The following is a 22,425-nucleotide window of genomic DNA, read 5'->3' on the forward strand; positions in this document are numbered from 1 at the left end:
CTTGCAATGCGTCACGGTTTTCCTCAGCTACCGTATTTCTCTTTTTGTCCTTTGTGTGTTTTTCCGTTATTTTGACCCCGTCTAACTAGGGTTGCATTTAAAACAAAAATAAATTTCAAACAAGCATATTTAAAACAAGGCCCTTGTTTTAAACATGTTTTTTATTGTTTGTTTTTTTAAAACATGACGCCACGAATGTGACTTCATTGTGGATTGACATTGACAATTAAAAATATAGGGTAAATATAGCTCCTTTGACAAAATATCCGTACTATATTGCTATTGATCCGACTATTTTGAGGGTTCCAACCGTGTCGATATACGTCGGCTGTATCGAGTCAACAAAATGTAATATTGAACCTATAGTAAAATTAATTTTGTGATGAAATGGATTTTGTGAATAAGCTCACATGATTTGATATTTAATTTTTTGATTTTCAATTCCCTCATTAGTCAGAATGTATGAAATTAATACGTCCTTGACACTGATAAAATCTTACCACCCCGATAACTTTTTTATCAGGCTTATCAATTGTACGTCAATTATCTGCTGATGGAGGAGGATTGCGAAAGTTTCAAGGATTGGCTGAAGAGGGATATTGGCTTGAATATAAATCATGCTGAGACGTGTTCCAATCACGTGAAGGGTGGGTACTATGCTTTTTTTTTAGTGTAATCCTTTGTGATAATTGTCATTCACTAACTGGTTTCTACCTTTACTTGAAATGTGGATATTGGTTGCTTAAATCAGTTGCATCAGTTTTCCAACGTCAAATTCTAATCAAAATGGTTCTTCGGTATGGTTTATTTTTAATTGTTCACTTCACGCGGTATACGGATGCCGTGTGTGCATTAATCCGTAACATGGTGTCTGTACGGAATTAGACTAAAATATAGTGTCACAGACTTTGCTGAACACTTGATAGTCGCCACCGCCGTCCATCCTTGTGAAAATGGATATCACGTACTCGTTCATATAAAATCGGCGGCGATGATTTTTAAGACCTGGCCCGTATTCCAAGAAATGCAGCTACAGAATTTGTTTTGAAATAATAAAAATTCTTACCAATTTACACTTCAACAGTAAGGTGTTACTTTCAAGAAAGGTCATTTTGCTGTTGTTTACCACTACTATCAACAGCATACAATTAGTAATTGCATATGATAGATATGGTTCCATAGGGTTACCATACGTCTTTACGATTTGTCCTCTTTTTTGACTTTTGTACTTTTGTCCTCTTTCTAGTCATATTTATAGCAAAATTCGACTGAGATGCCGTATAATTCCGCACCGAAGTGACGCTCCGGCGGGTATTTCGGGAGCTGAGTGGAAAGTTGACTTTTTTTTAGTCAACCACCTGACAATGTTAAGGAAAAATTTAAATTTAATTTGAGCAATGAGAGAGAAAGTTGAACGGAAAGGATTTACCATTTTTTGAGAATTTTCCTCCGGTTTTGCAAGTCAGAAAATTCGTCCTCTTATCAGATTTCCAAAATATGACACCCATATGGTTGCACGATAATAGAGGAGGTAATGTTTAACCAAAACTTGGAGGTCCGTGGGGTTCGTGACGGTTCAAAAGGAGGGGGGTGGACGCGAAGACAAAAAGGTTGAAACCCACTGATAAAGAGAAAGAAATCGAGACTGATAATGATATGATTACACAGACCATTAAATAAGCAGAAATACACAAATGACACACGAAACAACGTAATGCTACCGCGGTACTGATTGCAAAAATATAAATTTTATTCTGCTCGTGGTCCTGGTACCCCCCAAAATCAGCATCTAATGTGGAATTATAACGGAGTTTGGTATTGTGACGTAACCAAGCCATCTCGGAGCAGGTGAAGAGCAGCGGAAATCACAAGTGTATCGGCCATTGTTGCGCAAGCGATTGAGCATCCACACTCTCACTATCGTGTAGACTTGCTCCTCAGCTGCGCCGTATTATTCCAAGCAGCAGTGTTGCGTCACAATACCGAACACTGGTACAATGCAACATTCGATGCTGATTTTGGGGGTTCCAGGACCATTAGCACAGTAAAAGTTATACTTTCGCTATCAGTACCGCGGTAGATTTCGATTGATACCAATTTCAATAATTTTGTCATTCAAAAATCATCGTAAAATTGCCTTTGGACAAATGGAAAGTGTGACGTAGACCGATCGCAGGGAGCCGTGACATTTGCTTGTGTGCACGCCATATACGACAACATTTTTCTTTAATACGAAAAAGTGGAACTATATTGAGATTGTATAGTAGCCATGCCTATTAGGTTTTTACAGCTCCTGCTGACAACCCTGTAAATCAAATCAGAGAGCTATTTACTGGGATCTATGTGATTCTTGGCTCCATTTAAAGGGTAGTAATTTGACTATTCTTCAATTTAATTATCTTGGATCATCCGAAGACAACTACTATTGTTTTCAATGCGTTAACTCCATATTACCTTTTTCTTTGCTTGACAATGTTCAACTTTCACAAGAATACCTTTGGTCACCGAAGAAAGAGCCTACCTACTAGTACTAGTTATCATGACATTGAACACCTCAAATGCTTGTTTGATTAAAGTCCTTCTATGTTGTTATTACATGCAACTGTGAGATCTCTACCTAAGAATATAACGATTCTTTCCTCAATAATTTCAGATTATAGTCAAAGCCTGACATAATTACAATCAGTGAAATTCGACTACCTTCTGTCCTACCGTATGAAATTGGCTTAGAAGATTAGGCTACTCATTCATAAATGCGAAATCGCCAAACATAGTTGGAGGAGTGGGGTTCTACATTAGTAGTGGTATCCAACTTCCAACTACCACTGAATTTGATCTAAAACTAAAAAGTTGCGAATAACTCTTGATAGAGACCCCCCTGATCTGCAATAAAATGATCTGATATTATCATAAAAGCTATCTACAGACACCCCCACCAACCCCTGGTTTAGTTTATTGAAGCTCTTCAGAATTGCCTAGGAAAGCTTACTGCAGAGCATAAGATTTTCTTTACCAACGATGGGATTTCAACATAGATCTTCTTAAGACATCACATAAATGCTGTAGGGAATCAGCCGATCTCATAGCAGTGATGAGCACCGGAGCGGAGTCGGAGTGGATTCGGAGCGGAGTTTTGCCAATTTTGTGATACCCGGAGTGGAGTCGGAGTTTACAACAGATCTTTTTCCGGAGTTTTACGGAGTATTGTGAGTTTTGCCCCCGATATCTTTCGATAGCTTTGACCAGAAGACACTATTGATTACAAACCAAAACACAGACAGTTGACACCTTGTAAAGTTGTAATATGACCGGTAACATGCAAAAATGATTGACAAGTGCATAAAAATCAGCCATCTGCACTGCAATTGGGGACTGGAGAGTAACCTAGTGATCTAGCAAGGCATTTCCGCTGAGCAGTGTCTGTAGTTCACAAACTTGAAGACACCCAATATCGTTCGCAGCGCATCATTTTCTCCCTGCAATGAGATGCAGTCTTTGAATCCACTGCTGAATGTCACCATATTATGAGATAAGATCTCCAGAATCTTCCACGTTGCTGTCATTGCAGTCTTCTATAGTCACATCATATTCCTCCTTGCGTATTTGTTTCGTGACTAATTTTCATGCTACCCCAGTAATTGTGCGAAACATTTACAATCAGCAACATACAGCGGGGCTTCCCTTTGGTACAGCCTTTGGCTACCCTGATTCTTCCAGCAAGTTGATGATCATAACGGAATATATCCCATTATCCTGATGACATTCAATATAGTAATAGGTCCATTTTGTGAAAATGTATTCCCAACGTTGGTATCAGTTGAAACAAGATAATATCCGATACCACTTTTGTGATAACTTTTCGCAACTTTCATCGTACTTGCAATTTGCAGTGAGAGATATCGATAATAAGTGTTACATCAATATTACCTTTATATCTGTGAGAAATATACATACAACATGCAAGTATCTGAATGGAAACAATAATAACTTATGCAATGTGTTACATGATTTAATGACATTGCGATGAATTTTCGCTAGTAAGATCCGCTCACAGAGGCATACCAGCATCTAAGCCCGCTTTAAAGATTTCAACAATACATAAATCACTAAGGTAAGCTGATCTTACCCTGTAAAAACAGAATATTCCGAATTTCTGAACAGCCACACTAAATAACTACAACCGTCTGCTTTGCTCTGCTCGCATCAACTCAACTACGCTTCCTTCAATATTGATTGACGTAGTCAGTCATCCAGAACTCTTCTGAATTTTCGTCATGTAATGTTTGGTTTGATTGAGAAATGACTTTGATGTGATATGAAAAATCAGCACCGCAATCAAGTTTCTGCTGCTGGTCTGTCTCAGACTCCAAATTCCAGATATCATGTATCAGCTTAAAAATTGGAAGTCACTAGTCATTTAGTCAACTTCAAGGAGCGTCGATCAGTGCGTCAGTGATGCATCATGTATGTTTAGTGCAGTGCAGTTCCATCATAGTGTCCTATATGGTGTCGACACAAGCAAATCTCACGGTTCAATGAAATTGTATCACGTCACAATTTCCATTTGGCTACAGGCAATTTGACGGTTATTTTTGACCGGCTTGCCGAGCAATAAATTTGATGAATCGGGTATCAATCGAAAGCTAACTCTGCACTGATTACGAAAATATAAATTTTATTCCACTCATGGCCCTGGAACCCCCACAATCAGCCCCAAATTATTCATTGTTGAGTAGATTGGCAGTGTGACGCAACAATGCTGTCTGGCGAAACGAGAGAGAAACTCAAGAGCAAGGATGCGGCCGAGCGGCGAGAGTGGGATCAGCTGACGTCGCGGCAATAGCTATGTGCAATTATGGATAACTAACCTAGCTATACTTAGACGGAAGGATCTCTATAAGTTGAAGGATATTGCAGGAAAATTCGTAGGTCCCAAATACATTCTGTGGACCCAGTTCTACCTTTACAAATCAAGGAAAGGCTGGTAATGTGTGCTCGCTTTTAGCGAAGCGCCTATAGAAAGTATCAACAGCGCCACGCATCTCTGGAGCCCTGCGCAACAAGCGGGCTGAGGTAATCGATATCATAATAATCTGACATATCCAATGTAGACTACTTGGACGTAGCCTACATATCTCTATCAGCTGAAGGATATTGCGCGAAAATTGGTAGGGACCAAATGCATTCTGTGGACCCAGTTCTACCTTTACGAATCAAGGAAAGGCTGGTAATGTGTGCTCGCTTTTAGCGAAGCGCCTATAGAAAGTATCAACAGCGCCACACATCTCTGGAGCCCTACGCAACAAGCGGGCTGAGGTAATCTATATCATAATAATCTGACATATCCAATGTAGACTACTTGGACGTAGCCTAAATATCTCTATCAGTTCAAGGATAATGCGCGAAAATTGGTAGGGCCCTAATACATTCTGTGGACCCAGTTCTGCCCTTCAAAGTCAAGGAAAGGCTGATAAGGCGTGCTCGCTTGTACCGAAGCAAATAGAAAAAGTATCAACAGCGCAGCGTTTCTCTGCGACGCGATTGCACATAGCTATTGCCGCGACGTCAGCTGATCCCACTCTCGCCGCTCGGCCGCATCCTTGCTCTTGGAGCAAACCCGTTTTACACTCTGCTGAATATCCATGTAGCAATACTCAGACGCCGGAAACATTATCCGGTATGGCCTGGACCGTTGAGGAGTAAGCTTATATTCCCTGTCAAGTCCTCGTCGAAATTACTGGTAAAGCGACGGAAGATAATGATTTTATGGGATTATTATATCATTTGATTGCCTCAGTTGATACATTTGGCTACGTTTAAAACGTCAATATGTACTTCAGCATTGTGGCATTGCTGGGCATCGTGCACAGTACATTAATATAGGCTATCACTTCATTGAAAGATAGGGTTGGAATTAGCAATATGACGTCACGTGACGTCACGAGGTTCACGTTCGTGTTCACACAGAACCTTTCAAAAAGGTTCGCGTTCACACGAACCTGAACCTTTCAGAGGTTCACACCATCCCTAGTGGTTTCCATCTGATATCAATATACGTTGCATTAATTCGCGCGCGGCACGAAGAAAGAATTTTGAATAGCATAAATCTTCTTAAAAATAATATTGTTCATGCTGCTTTACGAAAAATTTTTAAGCCTACTGCCAGCCTTCAAAATTCCGGACATTTAGGCATATTTTAGAAATTCCTCCCGGACGCCGATTTTTCAGTGAAATTCCGGACATGTCCGGGAAATTCCGGACGTATGGCAACCCTAGGCTAAGGCAATCGATATCATAATAATCTGACATATCCAATGTAGACTACTTAGACGTAGCCTACATATCTCTATCAGCTGAAGGATATTGCGCAAAAATTGGTAGGGCCCTGATACATTCTGTGGACCCAGTTCTACCCTTACAAGTCAAGGAAAGGCTGGTGTGTGCTCGCTTTTAGCGAAGCGCATAGAAAAAGTATCAACAGCGCCACGCATCTCTGGAGCCCTACGCGACAAGCGGGCTAAGGCAATCGATATCATAATAATCTGACATATCCAATGTAGACTACTTAGACGAAGCCTACATATCTCTATCAGCTGAAGGATATTGCGCGAAAATTGGTAGGGCCCTAATACATTCTGTGGACCCAGTTCCACCCTTACAAGTCAAGGAAAGACTGGTGTGTGCTCGCTTGTACCGAAACGCATAGAAAAAGTATCAACAGCGCAGCGTTTCTCTGTGGCGCGGTTGCACATTGCTCTTGCCGCGACGTCAGCTGATCCCACTCTCGCCGCTCGGCCGCATCCTTGCTCTTGAGCTAGTCTCTCGTTTCGCCAGACAGCATTGTTGCGTCACACTGCCAATCTACTCGACAATGAATAATTTGGGGCTGATTGTGGGGGTTCCAGGGCCGCGAGCGGAATAAAATTTATATTTTCGTAATCAGTGCAGAGTCAGCTTTCGATTGATACCCGATTCATCAAATTTAATGCTCGGCAAGCCGGTCAAAAATCACCGTCAAATTGCCTGTAGCCAAATGGAAACTGTGACGTGATACAATTTCATTGAACCGTGCGATTTGCTTGTGTCGACACCATATAGGACACTATGGTTCCATCAACTGTTTCATGGCGATGCGGAACTTAATTTACTGAAACCTGTGATGTGATCGTCAATTTCAGTGGTGTTAGTGGTAGTTAGTTCGAACTGACTGGTCTTCCTTCGTCGTTTTAATATAATGGCTGAAGCACCGTCGACGTCAAGTGGGTTACTCACTAAGATACAGAAAAAGAGTGACGTGTGGAAGGATTTCACTCTGATGTTGCATGATAATAACGGCCAGTATACTGGGTTTGCGAGATGTCAAAATTTCAATGTTCAGCTAAAGCATCACAAGTTGACAAGTGGTACGTCGCATCTTCGAAGACATATCGAAGCTTGTAAGAAGAATTGATCGCAGTTGAAATGCAAGTAAGCGAGTAATCAAAGGAGAAGGTGATCATGGGGAACACTGATCGCCGGGTGGAGAATACCGAAGAAGTGCCGGTTTGCCGTGGTGTTGTGCAGAAGACGTTTTGCCATCCAGATTTACGGTGAAACGTAAGTTCGATGAGGAGGCTTCATTGAAGCAGAAGCTGTCAGAGGAACTAAGAGTTGCTATCAAGTGTTATGGGCTGGCTGGCATCACCACAGATATGTGGACCGATCTAAAGGGTCGCAGTTCTATTAGCTTGACTGTCCATTTTGTTGGAGAGAACTTGACTCTCAGAAGTAATGTTGCGACTGTTCGGCAATTCACGGATACTAAAAAAACTGGTATGAATATCAGACAGGCTATCGAAAACATCGATTGGGATTCTTCGACAATGGTCTGAATATATTTCGGGGACTGGACAAGATTCTCCGGGTTATCTCGGAGTCTGGGATTGGGATCCCCGGAGTCGCAGGGACTTTGCCTCAGAGACCAAAGTTGCCGGAGGGACTCGGAGTCTCGAAAAGCAGACTCCGCTCATCACTGTCTCATAGCTTACTATTCTTGTCAAACACTGATAAATGACCCTACCATAGTAACTCAAAAGTCTCAATCACTGATTGATCATATCATTACGAAAAACTACTCTCAGCACGACTCTGGTATATTGATCGGTGACATATCTGATCACCTGCCAATATTCTGTAAGATTGCTAATACCTATCAAGGAATTAACACAAAAATATCTTTTATTCGCGACTATAGAAGACTCTCAATTGATTTGTTTTCATCCGAACTTACTGAAGCATTAAATGACCTACAACGCGACTGCAGATCCGAACCCAGTGACATTACCTAATGCTTTACCCCATTAATTAGCTGTATTAATTCACTGTTGGACAAATACGCAACTCTTCGCAAACTAACGCGCAAAGAACGCCGGTTCTCGACCAAGCCTTGGTTCACTCATGCAATCCGTAAATCTGTAGCAACTCGACGCGTACTAAAACAAAGGGTCATTTTCCCAGCCCTACTCCCAAATGACACACTCGAACATATGCGTCACAGTTTCCTTGTCGTTTTACAACTGTTTTATAGTTGTAGGCCTATCTGTCCATTAGCCATGCTTCCTAAGTTTAGGCGTCCTCGGAGGACATTGCAGATTTCCAGATAAAGGAGGACATTGGGTAATCCTATTAGATCGCTATCCGTAATTGATGTTCGTCGTGTTATAGAATGCCTACAAGGCATATGACGTAACTAAAACTAGGGATGGCGCGAACGTTATGCTCATTTAGAGTGCGGTATGTGATGATAGATGATCATTACGATATTCGTATTTTGAAGATAATCTTGGTGATTTCAATATCAGAAATATCAGGATATACATCAATCCAAACAATTTTTATCAAAATTGCTCTAGTGTCAGAATACTGCGGACCACTTGCAGCATCACGGTGGCACCGAGTAAGGGGATATTACAGGAAACCAAGATAAACTCCTTACATCGTCCAATATTGTACTGCTTCTCGATAATTGTACCGGAGATATCACGTGATTAAGTTGGAAGTAATAGATTGGCTCGTTTCTGTCACTTTATACGTGCCTGGCCCGAAAACGTGCGTCAGCTTGAGATAATGATCGTAGATCTATTCACGGTCGTATTAAAATTCACATTGTCCCACGAAAGCGTGAATATACTCAGATCCAATGATGCATTTTTCCAGTATCTTTTTTTAAAGATTATGGTAGGACATTTCGATCCAGCCACTCATACCAAACGCAGGCCTATACTTAAACTCCGCGGCCGGAAACCTATAGCTCTCGAGTCGCATTTTGCTCTTTTGATGGTAGCGTATCGCTACATAGAAATGATTGTTTGCAATTATCAAGCAAGTCATTTGTCACGAGAAAAATCCGTTGTAATTTATTGCATGAGTTTTATCGAGAAATATGCATGTTTCAGTGGCACACAACGCAAATCACTGTGACGTGGTTCTAATCTAACGACCGGCACAACTTGGGAGCAGGCTAGTCGGGACACGCAAAGGTGGCTAGCCTTTGGTTACTGAACAATAGCTATTTGTTCAAACGTTTGAACCTCACGGCGCTAGTAAGGGCTGATCGGGAAGTGTGCACTACATTAAGAAAAGTGCGCCTATACGGAGTGACTGATATGTGTCTATAATTTGAGAAGTTTCCAAAGGATTTAATTATGAGGAGGAGTCATGAAATCGAAATGTAGCCTACGTAATATTTCATTAGAACTGAATTATATTAACGAGGCACACTAATCGCCGGATAAAACTGACGGATATCGTAGTGATTTACATAACTCCGCTTAAATATCGGTGACAAAATTTGTCTGACTGAGCCAACAGTTCCTTCTCAGAGACGCGAAGTACGAATTTATTAGGGCGATTTTTTTGACACATAAAAAGAGTCGGGAAGATGTCAAAGTTGCACGGTTAGGTCGAAAAAATTCAAAATGGTTTACAACGTCAAAATTTGGAAACCTGCATCTCGTTTGCATCGTATATGCGCTGTCGGTGAACTTATCAATTGACCAGACTTATTGGACAACTAGACAATTCTAGTTGTCTAATTTCACTAAATTCGAACGAAATGTCTGTAATCTAATTTTATTGTAATTTGTGTAATGTTTCCATGGTCTAATTCTAATTCTAATCTGATTTGAGAAATGCTCATATGATCTAATTCTAATTCTAATCTACTTTGTGAAATGTTCCTATGATTTAATTTAATTTTAATCTAATTTACTGTTGTCCTGAAAATGCCTCGTGCGAGACATTTTGCAGCGTGTTAACAAGAATATCCCTCTCACACAGGGAAATCCAATGCCATCGTCTTACATACACCGTATAGTCATACTAGTTATTGTGACGAATACTAGTCTGCTAGCATATTAGCTTGTAGTATGCGAACAACATTCTAGTTTTTAAAACTTTGCGTTAGTACAACGCCGTGCTGACTAACATGGGCGATGCTAATTTAAGTAGTACAGAAACAAAAAAAATGATCATAAACGTCATTTTATTTTGAACTAATAGCTGCGCACGATTCCCGACAGCGCTTTCCAACGATTATTGAATCGATATTGGGGCTCAAGACATGTTACTGGCTGTAAGACTGTACGACTGAAAGACTATCTCATCTTAAAGATTGATCCTGTGAGGAAGTCCTATGCCGTTGTCTAAGGGTCTCGGTCTTGTCCTTGTCTGGGCCATTGCACGCCTAGGCAATATGTTTATTGATATCAGCTGACTCTCCATCAATGGAATGTTGTTCCCATCGCCAAAACTGTTTAGCATATTTTGAAACAACAGCAACATTTTAAAGCTGAAATCAATTTTAGCATTTCAAAATGCTTAATTTCGCGTTCTTCCAATATCTCAAATCCGATTGCCGGCCACGATTGCGTTGACCCCTGGTATAGTACAAAATGAGCCAAGCTTGGTATACAGACGTTAACCATTCTCATGGTTATGGGAATGCACTGTGATTTGACATGTACTGGTTTTTACTGTATTTATTTCCCATTCACAATTTCATTCAATGTCCAAGTTTCTGTGAATTCAGTATTTCTAATTCTAATCCAATTTGTAAAAAATCTGTGTAGCTCTAATTCTAATTTTTATCGAATTAGGAAAAACTTGTATAGCTCTAATTCTAATTCTAATTATAATTTAATTTGGAAAATGTTGTGCAGCTCTAATTCCAACACTAATCTAATTTGGAAAAGCTGAAAATTTTCTAGTTGTCCAAATCTGCGATTGACAGTTTACATCTTGTAGCCTAATTTATAGGCCTACTGTTAGGGTTGCATTTAAAACAAAAATCAATTTAAAACAAACATGGTTAAAACAGGGATCTAATTTAATACGTATTTTCATTGTTAATCCTGTTTGTGTTTTTTTAAAGTTACTACGTCACGAATATTCAATTGTGATGTCCTAGTGGCTGGATTGACATTGACAATTGAAAATATAGGGTAAATATCGCTTCTTTGACGAAAGATCTGTACAATTATTGTTGAACCGACTATTGTGAAGGTTCCAACCATCCCACATCGATAAACGTCGGCTATATCGGGTGGTAATTGTCCGTAGGCTCATACAACATGTAATTTGGAAAATATTTTCACATTTATGGCATAATTTAACAACTTGAAAAAAACAAAAAGAATTTAAAAGGCCCTTATTTAAAACACCGTTTGTTTAAAATGCAACACTTTCCCTATACCATTGTAATAGCCCATTGCCTGCTTATTGTGAATCAGAAACGGTCAAATGAAACAAATAGCTTGACATGATGTTATGCTCAACGTACCGCAATATCCTAACTGGAGCAAGACTTCTGCGGCATTGGTTCTTATGCCAAGAACCGCATGATGAAAAATTGTGATGTAGACAACATTGTCTGAAAGAAGAAACATGGTGTGTCACAAGCAATGTACGCACAACTTCAGTGTTGCTAGCGAACAACTGCTGCTGCCAGCGTTGGGATGACTCGAGTCATGACTTGACTCGAGTCAGACTCGAGACAACCTTTTCGTATGACTTGACTCGAGTCACTTTGCAAAAATGACTTGACTTGACTTGAATCGGCGCTTCAGAAATGTCAATTGACTCGCGACACGGAGCAAAATGTACGAGTCAATTTCAAGTCATCAAGTAAACGGTGTCGATAGAATCACTATATCTTATGTATGTTCGGACGGCACTTGCGTACGAGTGCAACCAGCCATTCACTGATTGTACGTTTCACTGATCCCACATTGTTACATCACAACTAAATTGACCGCAAACGAAACGATCACATCTTATGTTGTCGTAATAGTAGTAGATTAATCTAATTAATCTAATAATCTCTGTTTCTTAGACGGCTCAGTGCTTACATTACGCAGTTCTCACCGTTCACCTTTACCAACCCTCTTGTATGATAAATATCGAACGAACATAGATTGTGCGTTTACCTTCTCGCGGGTGTGTGGAGGGGTGTCGTATTACCATATCAATTTGTTTCGACTTCTCTAGGCTTCGTATTCGACCCTCTATTAATAATAACAGACATGTAGCATGTACCTATACGCAGTTACTTACGTATTTTATTAACATTTCTACGTGTGCGTGAGCGATACAACACCCTTTTTGTATGTATATTTAACTTTATATTCGTTATCTGATTAAAACTAAGTGGCCAATGAATACGTCTTCACCAAGGTAGCAAAATGTGATGGCTTTTGCATCTTCATATACTTCGAAAATTCAATTTGACTTGAATCGTGACTTGACTCGTGACTTGACTTGATTTGACACGACTTGACTCGAGTCACCTCCAAACAACGATTGACTTGACTAGACTCGAGTCATTTTCGAAAATCGATTGACTTGACTTGACTCGAGTCAAAATGTGCAATGACTCGAGATGACTCGTGACTCGAAGGTAGTGACTTGATCCCAACACTGGCTGCTGCTACACGTTCTTTTTTACCATTTTTCACAAGCTAATACTTAGTAATGACAGACACTTTCTACACGACAATGTAAGAAAGTATCTTTCGTTGTACTACAACAAATTTTAATTATTTCTACCATAATCGGTGATGTAACTACTGGAATTCTCCATATGTCAATATTTCGTTGAAATAATGTTTTTTTTTTAATGTTACAATTTGTCAGTTTCGAAGTCAAAAGGTTTTTTCAGGCCAAACCACTTCGTAATAACAGACGCAGTTCCAATGAGGAATGAAGATAAGTAGTACAACTCTAACATTACGTGCGAAAACACCTAAGTTACATTAATACCGGAAAAATCTTGTCAAAAGTAGGTTCTTTAGAGAGAGAGAGAGAGACCTAAATACATAAAAAAAAAAACAGACGACAAAAATGGCGGTACATGAAAATTGCATGAAAAGTATTCGATATCAGAGAGGAATGATCTATACAACTATGAAGGTCAACTAGTCTGATCACACCAACATCAAACAGGTACACTTGACTCTACACAATCAAGGTGTAAAAAATGATGGTTGATATGGAGAATAAAGAGAAAAAGTAAACAATGGTAGCAAGAGATCAATGAAGCAATGTCTGGGCAAGGTAGGACAACAATGTTATAACGACGAGGGGTGATTAGGTAGGTCTTTTTTGAATCTATTATAGTGCTATTCACGGGGAAATTGTGGTAATTCATTCCAGATGATAGGTGTTGAGCAATGTTTCCTCTAAGCTGCACACGTGCACCAATGCGCAGTGCTGACAAGGTCTCTGCGCAGATAAAATCCAAGTTGCGCACAAAAAATCCAAAGCGATGACCTTTTTTTATTCGTTACGCACTGTTGTCCAAGGGTCTACGCAGTAAGTTGGGGAGTGTGTGCAGACTCTTCATAAATTGGAGGGAACATTGGTCTTGAGTAGTCGATAGATGTCTTAGTTAGGTTGCTATTGTATGGGGACAAGTAGAGATTTCCCTTTGATGAGGATCTTGTGTAATGGAAGTGGAAATTTTTAGCAGGTATGAAAAAGTCATCAAACACATGAGGCAAACTATTTGAAAAATATTTAGGGCAAAAAATCTCCAAATTTTGTTATTTCAAGGCCAAAATCATCCGATTTTAGGTAAAAATTGCTAACCAATCCCCTTGGTCATAACGATTCTAACCGTGGAACATCGTTACAACTGTATTGAGCCTAGCGAATGGTTAGCAATGAACGATAAGCCGCATGCGACTCACTTGTCGATTTGCAGCATACATATATGGTCCATATAGTTGATATATGCAAAATAATGCAATATTTGTGAAATCAAGCGACTTGTTGTTGCAACAAGTGGTTGCAACAAGTGGTTTCCACATCGGAAACCAGTCACGTGTCTTATCAACATGGAAAGACTTAGAATGTCACCACCAAAAGTTGATCGGAATATGAAAAATATTTACCACAATATTCGTACGTTTAGTAGCGGCGTTCTTTGCCTGATTTTCGTTACGGTCCATACTTTGACGGAACATGTTGATATTATTACAGAACCAAAGATATTCTATTTTGAGCGCTTTAAATGTCAATTGCACGGTCTTCTGCCGCTATTCAAAGTCCCTGTGCGTGCAATGCAGCTGACGAATTTAAATTGCAAAACGGGCGAGCCATCGCGTGCCTTCATAGAGCGACGACCACGAACGAGGTATTACTGTTGGGAAATTCGTTGCCGCAGTATACGGACCTAAAATGAGTATATAATTAAATGAGCCATTACTTGAATGATGAGCAATGACGAAGAAGTTGGGTAAGATCGTAATATTAGACCAAGCGCAGCGACATTGAGGCTTTGTGTACCAAGCGTGATATAGTTGGGATCAAGAAAAAACAATGGTAAGCGTTTAAACCAGTAATTCGTAAAGTTTGCTTTCCCGCGATACACTTACCCTAATACGCAAGCCTTCGCAGAGCCCCAAATTTGCGATGACTCATGAAAAATATATTATAAAATAGAAATATCATACAATATTATTACTTTTCGTTACGGTCCGTACTCTGACGGAAAACGTTCGGTAATATTATTGCGGAACCAAGATAATATATATTTGGAGCACTTTAAATGTCGATTGCACGATGCTGCTGTTATTCCACATCTTTGTGCGTGCAATCCAGCTGAAGAATTTAGAGGGCTAAACGCATGAGTGTTTTCATAAAGCGACGGCCACGGAAGAGTTTTTTTTATTGTATGTTTTATTCACAACATTGGCGCTTACCAACTTATTTGGTCATTTGCAACCGCACATTAATTTCATCAAATTCAGTGTCTTTCGAGGTCTTTTCGTCATATTACGGACAACTTCCATTCACACGCTCTTCCACCATCGGCCTCTCTCGGTTTTCGTGCGTGCGTATCTTGTGCTTTTGCTGCCGATTTGTTGCCTGACTCACCTTCATTCGCGTACGCGGTGATACTGTTAGCAATACCGTTGCGGCATTGGATAAACCAAAGATATGAGTACATAGTTGAATGGTCCAATAATTGAATTGTAATGAGCAACCTAGGGTAGGAGAGAGAGACAGAAAGAGAGAGAGAGGGGGGCAAAGGGTAATATTAGACCTAGTAGATGTGATCCTAATGTATTTTGATGTCGAAGGTTGCTAATACATGCTTGACACTACAGGGATTGAGATATTTTTTAAACATACTACACTCTAAATTTTTTTCCGTTGGTGACAACATCAAAGAGAACGCGTTGCGTGTAAAAAAAAAGAACATCTGAAAAGGTGTTCGTGTTGTTGCTTGGCGTTGCCAGATACTGTGTTGTCTCATATAACCGTTGTCAAACGCTGTGTTGTCTGATATAGGCGTTCTCCACGATATCGCCCACGTAAGGGACACGAAAAACTACTAAATATTCTGGCCGACACGAATGCTATCTCTCTGCAGCTTTTTCTTACTAAATAATCTGGCGTACTCGGCCCACACCCTGTCGCTTGTAACTCCGCATCATTCTAGTTCACAATGACATCATTATATTCAATGTCAATATTTATATTCAATGTCAATATGACATCATAAGTGATAAAACGAAACCATCATTGAAATGTAAAAGCAATGCACTGCACAATGAAGCAAGACTGCAGCTAGTAAAAATAAAGAATCATCGGGACAGTGATAAATTATGTGCTTAAAGAACAATATGAGCATGCGACATACTTAGTTTGAGTAACTTGAGCATATGACTTTATAACGTAAAAACACTTCTGAAATGAACCCGTAAATATAGCCCCGGTGTACTGCAAAATTCAACCCATATGCTGAAGTGTCACGCTTTAAAGTCGCGTGCTTATGTCCAAGGATCTAATGGAATGGAGTATAATAACAAAATATTCTCAAGGAAAACAAGACAGTCAGTGTGCCAATATTAAGGTAGAGTATGAACAACTGTTGAACAACTGGTACAGTCATATTCAAGTCAAATTAGTGGGCCTATCACGCCTTTACAGTATGTGCTCAAAATTTTTGAAGAAATTATTCAATTATCCAGTTATCCAGTAACACTAAATCCAACCCATATGCTGAAAGAGTCACACGCTATCCAGCCACATGTTCATGCCCACGGATTCAATGGACTGATAAATATAAATGAAATATTGCAAATAAAAACAAGATAGTGTCCTAAGATAAAACTAGAGTATGAACTACTGTTCCACAACTTGCACAGCAATAACCAAGTCAAATTACTTAGTCTATTAGGCCCTTCACCTATGTGCTCAAAATTGTTGAAGGCATTATTCAATTTTCCACAGACACTAATTTCAACCAACATGTGTCACGCACTATCAATTCACATGTCTGTCCAGTGTCGACAATGCTAATGGATTTATGTATACCAACGAAATAGAAGCAAATGATGAACTACTGTTTAACAACTTGCACAAAAATAACCTTATGTCAAAGAAAATGGTTTATTATGACCTTACAACATGTGTTCGAATTTTCTGAAGAAATTATTCAGTTTTTCAGACACATATTGGGTGTTTTTGTCGCCAACAACTACTCTCTGAATAAATGCCAGGAATTGAAATTCCTTTGGGTATGACTCATCCCAGGCATAATAACATGCCATCATATCGATTAAAATATCGAACACCGTTGCGCCATCGTTACCACAAGGGACAGATTCCCCAACAGCTAGGATCCAGCCTTGAGTGGACCCATCCTGATGTCTTGCGACAACTAGATGTGGAGGATCATGCTTTTGACTCCTGGTCTCTATGTCGTGAGCCTGAAACACAGACATATATTCAAGTACTTACATACAAATTTTTGTTATCGCTTCCAAAAAAATCTGAAGTCATCAGATAAGGACATCCATAATATACATCAGTTAATAGGTTAGCATTTCCTGCCTAAACATATTCCTATCACATATCAATGGAAGTGGCAATTATGTATTATTATGTACCTGTTGGACTAGCAAAGCAGTTAAACCGCTTTTTTGCCGACAATTAATTCTTGCATCGGTAAGCGCCGACTGTAGTTTCAGCAGTTTGGTGAGCTCATCCTTGTCACCTTCAGTGGACTGATGAAATGAAATGGTTAAATAATTATTACTAATTGTGGAGCACACTAAATTTGCAAGCCCAAATTTACCTGAAATATTACATCCAATATATTTATCATATTTTGATAACTGCTTTTCATGTCTTCAATGGTGGTTGGTGCAATTATCTTCTTGAACTCTTCTCTGATCTGAGATGAAAAGCAAATTCATCACAAACACTGATAGAAATGGTTGATAACATTAGACGAGGAGCGGGCAGCCTTTTTTGCTATTCACGACCGCGTTTCGATTTCCTATGTAGCCCACGGCTGCATTTCAGTGCATAGTTATAATGAACTATCTTGACACCAAATGCCCACGTTGAACTTTCCATGGTATATTTACAGTGAGTTATGGACAGACCATGTCGCCATGACGTCTTACTCGACGGATCGAAATCACGAGTAGTCGTGCAGATATGAATAACTATAGTGGGATTGATGTTGCAGTTTAAGATATTACTATCAAATATGTAAGCAGATATGGTAGGCCGTGGCTATGGCTGCCACAATCTATTACGCAACAAATGCGTTACGCTCACATCAAAGACTAAAATCAATGAATGAGTTTGCAATCGCAGAGAAAAACAGGCAGACTTTTATTTGTGCATGTTAACATTATCTCTATAGCAGACTTGCGAACTAAACAGTCCTAGTTGTCTGATTTTTCTAATATACATGCAAGAAGGTGTTGTATTGCTCGTACACACGTGCAATTGCCAGTAAAATATACGCAAGAGTTAATTTGATGACTTGAAATTGACTCGGAAATTTTGCTCAGAATCACGAGTCAATGCACATTTATGAAGCGCTTGAGTCAAGTCATTTTGCTCATTGACTCGAGACAAGTCAAGCCACGCCAAAAAGTTGACTCGAGCCAAAGCAACAGTGGTATAAGAACTATAAAGTGATTATAATATGGTTCCATGATATAATAACCACACTCACCAGTTTGATATCAGTCAAGGAAGGGAACAGATCAAGTATTTCCGACAGGGGAATGTCTTTTTGAATTATCTTGGAACGTCGATGTCCGTAGAGGTAGTTGAAAAGAAAGACAACTTTTTTCCAATCGCGATTGACATTCAAAAATTCACTTCGAAACTGGAGAGAAGCTTCTTCAGCATTTAGAATGGATCCACCTAAAATCGCACATTTGAAGTATTCACCAAAAACATTTGAAACTTGTACTTCTGGTCTATTACTATTCCCATGACTCCGTGTCCACTCAGGTCATTTTCATGTAACCATTGAGTCAGCCCGAGTTATAGTAATTCTAATAAAGGTCGCGTCAAAGTCTAACTCACAAATTTCAGTCACGCATCGTTTAAGCATATAATGCTGTAAACGACTATCGTCTAAGGGTCAGGGTTTATCATCATGAATTGGAAATGTGGCGAAATAGTGAAACTTCTACTGCATGGACGCGGATGGTGAAGTTTAATGAATAGTTGAAGGCTTTCGGAGCAATAGAGCGAATTTTCACTTTAAAAGATATATGCGCCACTTATATATTGTAAAATTATTGAAAACCTGAAATGTCGTCGCGGACCACACAAAATGATCTGGCGGGCCGCATGCGGCCCGCGGGCTGTGGGTTTGAGACCTCTGTTCTAAACCATACCTGAAGTCACAAGCGCAGTATTGCTTTTGCCCTGAGGTGCAGCGCGATTTCTCAGAAGTCTAAGCTGTCTTAGTTTCTGGGACAACTTCTTGTTGAAATTACGCTAGAAAGCAACTGAAAATATGATTGCAAATAAATATAGGAAAAAACAACGAAGATTTGACTTTACCCAAGGTGGATGTTGCAAAGTTGATCCTAGACATGGATACTTTTCTATAAGTGCCTTTCCAAATTTGGAATAGGCCGACTTTCCAGTCATGTCACCACTGCTGAGGATGTGATTGACACACTCTTCCACAACAAGATGTATGACTTCATATGCAGCTCGTGCCTCGAGAGCCTGTCGCACTTCGTAACTGAATTCGGGTAAAGGCATCCCATGAATTCGTTCGGAGTGATTGCCGCTAGATGACGGCTGCAATATTACTATAAACAGGATCGTGTTAAACTATATTTATTTGGATATATTACCCCTTCGTCTACAGTTGTATCAGACAGTGTATCTGGTACGGACAGATCGGTCATCATTTCTTCCTCGCCTTTGCTGGTTGGTACGGACTTCTGAAGCATACAGTTGGGATGGGTAGTTGCAAAATATTACCAAATAAATCAATACCAGTTTCACAGCTGCGCAAGATGCTACACCCTCAACGAACGGCTCTGCTATGGGCCAAGTGGTATCCGACGCTTCTGCCAGTGATTATGCATCAACGTCGGACGATTTCTTCGGAGGGATGATGGTATACGGCTCAGATGAAGAGACAGAAGCATCACACGGATTTTCTGAAGCCTCGGTCAACATCTCTTTCCATAACTGAAATATCAACATCAACTTGCATACACACATTCAACAGCAAATAAGTTGCTTCTACCTCTTGTAATTTCAGTAGACCGCGTGTAGTACCAATATTGAATAACTGCCATAGATCTTTGTCGACAAGTTCGGTGAAAACATCCGAGTCTATATCATTATCTGAAAAATAATTGACGCTAAGTTGCAAACAGAACTCAATATGGCGATAGACTGAAACCCCATAACTACAAACACCAAACATGCCCAACATTCTTGGTCATCACAAACCGCTGCGTGTTGATATTATGACTGATTTGAGGCCACAGAAAATCATGATCTAAAATACAGCACAATCCGTGACTACTGCCATCTTCAACGGCAAATGAATTCATAGCAGACTCATGTACAACAGTTTATCAATGCATATAAATTCTGGAAAACCATCATCTTGGAAGCTGTCAACTAGGATATCACCTACGACCTACGTTGTATGCGATGTTTTTGTGCAAAACTCGTGTAGCACTAACAACACACGCGTCTAATTGACAATTCTCAAACTCCATTAGTTCCGGATAATCTGCAACTGGTGCAGTGGTTTTGTCAGCAACAACAGTTTCGTCCTTCAAAAAGTTGATTTTTCTCACACCGTTATTATCAATCATTTTCATACACATCCACTTCTGGTGATAAAAACTGAGACTCAGTGGAAGATTTTTGAAATTAAACCACCTCTTTTGTTTAAAAAATGCATTCTTAGCCTCATATCTCATATACACGAATGAAAACCAAGGGGACCAAACGCCAACAATTGCCATGACATGTGTACAAGAAAATGCATTTTGGGAGTAAATGACAAAGTTGCATACAATCGCTTGAATTCTTCATTGTGGATAGCTATCAAGCAAGTTAGGTCATACGCCACATTGGGTGAACTGACAAAAGAAAATGACACCTGCACAATTTTAAGCAGTCGAACTAAATTCAGATTCCATACTTTCTGATGAAGAATCTAATACAGTTACTTCATTGACGAGGTCATTCAAATCAATTTCAACCTGTCCGTTATGATGTGTCCTACAATGATTTTTGAACCGATTATGATTTTCAAATCTTTTCCGACAAACCGTGCAAGTTAAGATCAAACTTGGATGATCCTTGTGGCGCTTCAGCAAGTGTTTTCCAAGCTTATCTGGACTATCAAAAAATGAGCACAGCCACCAGGATTGTAGACGTGACATTATTTGAGGAACTTAAGATCGGTCGAAGTATTATTTCTGCATTAATAGCATATATCTGTAAAATTTATATTAATGATTACACTTGGTAGTACCATTCAACCCCACCCAAGATGCATAAAAATGAAATGAGTGTAGAGAGGTTTCACACGTCAATCAGGAGAGATAACAAAGCACACGAACAAATCATCACTGCCAACTATACATCATGATGTAGCCTACACAGGTGATGTGAAGAAACAATAATGAGGATCAATCAGTTTATATTTCGCTCACCAACAATTTGCACAAAACATGTTCATAGGGAACACTGATTCTTGCTGATCAAGCAATCATATATCGATGTTTGAAATGAACCAGACAACGAAATAACAGAGAATTTACAAGTGGAATTAAACTCTTCTATCAAGGATAGTTATCAGAGTTTAGGAATAAAATGATCACTGCCGACTTAATTATCACGTAGACTACACAGGCTTTGCAGAGATATATGTACATTTTTCTTAGGTTAAGTTGTTTGCCAATCAACACTACGTCCACACGGCATGTTCAGGGGGAACACGAATAGGTGAAGGTCATGCTTAAAACCTCTCGATGTCTGAAAATGACATCAACCACCTAGACCACATCTGTCTAGTCTTCAGTACTTCATAATTAAGCAACCAAAGGATGCAATGGCTGGCAAATGACCAGCATCTTGTAAATTTCCTTAAAACTTCCGAAAGTCATTACATCAGCCTAACTTAGCCCTCATTGCGCTAATGTTGTATCATACCAACAGGTAACATACAAACGAAGGCGACAAATGCTTTAGCTTTTACCTTCCAATTTATCGATATGGTGAGATGCGATACCGTGAATGGCTAAGAAACCTCTCAAATCGGCGCACGCTCTTCCTGTCATGGTGTCGTATCGCAAAAGAACCACGTGGCGGTGTTCGACGGGAGATGACGTTGTTAGTATTGGGAAAAGGTGAACGCGAAAAAAGGAAAGACATCAAACTTCTCTCGATCGCGGCGTTGTTGACACGATTAGCCGTTGCCACCAACGGAAAATACTGCGCTAGTGTTGTCTCGAATTTAGAGTGTATTACCCTTTATGCGATGTTGAAAATTCAAAACAATGTTGGGCAATCTTTTAACGCTGATCAATACTGACGGGGGGCCATAAAGCTAGCTATAATTTGTTTCGCGAAGCCATG

At 39.7% G+C, this 22,425-nt stretch overlaps 2 protein-coding genes across 4 annotated transcripts in view; one reads left to right on the forward strand and one right to left on the reverse strand.

The window, feature by feature from the left end:
• The window catches only part of LOC145447974 (barrier-to-autointegration factor 1-like), a 46,180-nt gene that overhangs the window by 18,223 nt on the left and 5,532 nt on the right, over positions 1-22,425 (forward strand). Inside the window, exon 2 of the mRNA XM_080326279.1 lies at positions 524-647. Within this exon, the coding sequence (XP_080182405.1) occupies positions 524-647 (124 nt within the window). The remainder of the gene's footprint in view (positions 1-523; positions 648-22,425) is intronic.
• LOC145447792 (uncharacterized) lies at positions 15,675-22,247 on the reverse strand. 3 transcript variants are annotated; one of them, XM_080326077.1, is made up of 10 exons: positions 22,046-22,247; positions 20,069-20,169; positions 19,813-20,010; positions 19,668-19,757; positions 19,366-19,611; positions 19,197-19,299; positions 18,521-18,714; positions 17,624-17,722; positions 17,436-17,552; positions 15,675-17,255 (listed from the first exon to the last, which is right to left on the reverse strand). In XM_080326077.1, exons 4-10 carry the CDS (start codon positions 19,722-19,724, stop codon positions 16,947-16,949), a joined length of 1,125 nt encoding a protein of 374 aa, XP_080182203.1. In that variant the 5' UTR covers positions 19,725-19,757; positions 19,813-20,010; positions 20,069-20,169; positions 22,046-22,247; the 3' UTR covers positions 15,675-16,946. The 3 variants fall into 3 exon arrangements, with proteins under 3 accessions (XP_080182203.1, XP_080182198.1, XP_080182211.1); XM_080326072.1 differs by having other exon boundaries at positions 21,114-22,247; XM_080326085.1 differs by lacking the exon at positions 22,046-22,247 and having other exon boundaries at positions 19,668-19,754; positions 20,069-20,679.

This window comes from Botryllus schlosseri, chromosome 1 (genome assembly GCF_051294905.1).
Source record: "Botryllus schlosseri isolate E-star chromosome 1, Bs_hap1, whole genome shotgun sequence".
Classification (NCBI taxonomy): domain Eukaryota; kingdom Metazoa; phylum Chordata; class Ascidiacea; order Stolidobranchia; family Styelidae; genus Botryllus; species Botryllus schlosseri.

Coding starts and splice junctions, on each gene's coding strand:
- LOC145447792 (XM_080326077.1), bottom strand. CDS start 19,724: ATGATGACCGATCTGTCCGTACCAGATACACTGTCTGATACAACTGTA. Junction 19,612..19,667: donor ATACAACTGTAGACGAAGGG/GTAATATATCCA, acceptor GTAATATTGCAG/CCGTCATCTAGCGGCAATCA. Junction 17,553..17,623: donor TATTGGATGTAATATTTCAG/GTAAATTTGGGC, acceptor TCATTTCATCAG/TCCACTGAAGGTGACAAGGA.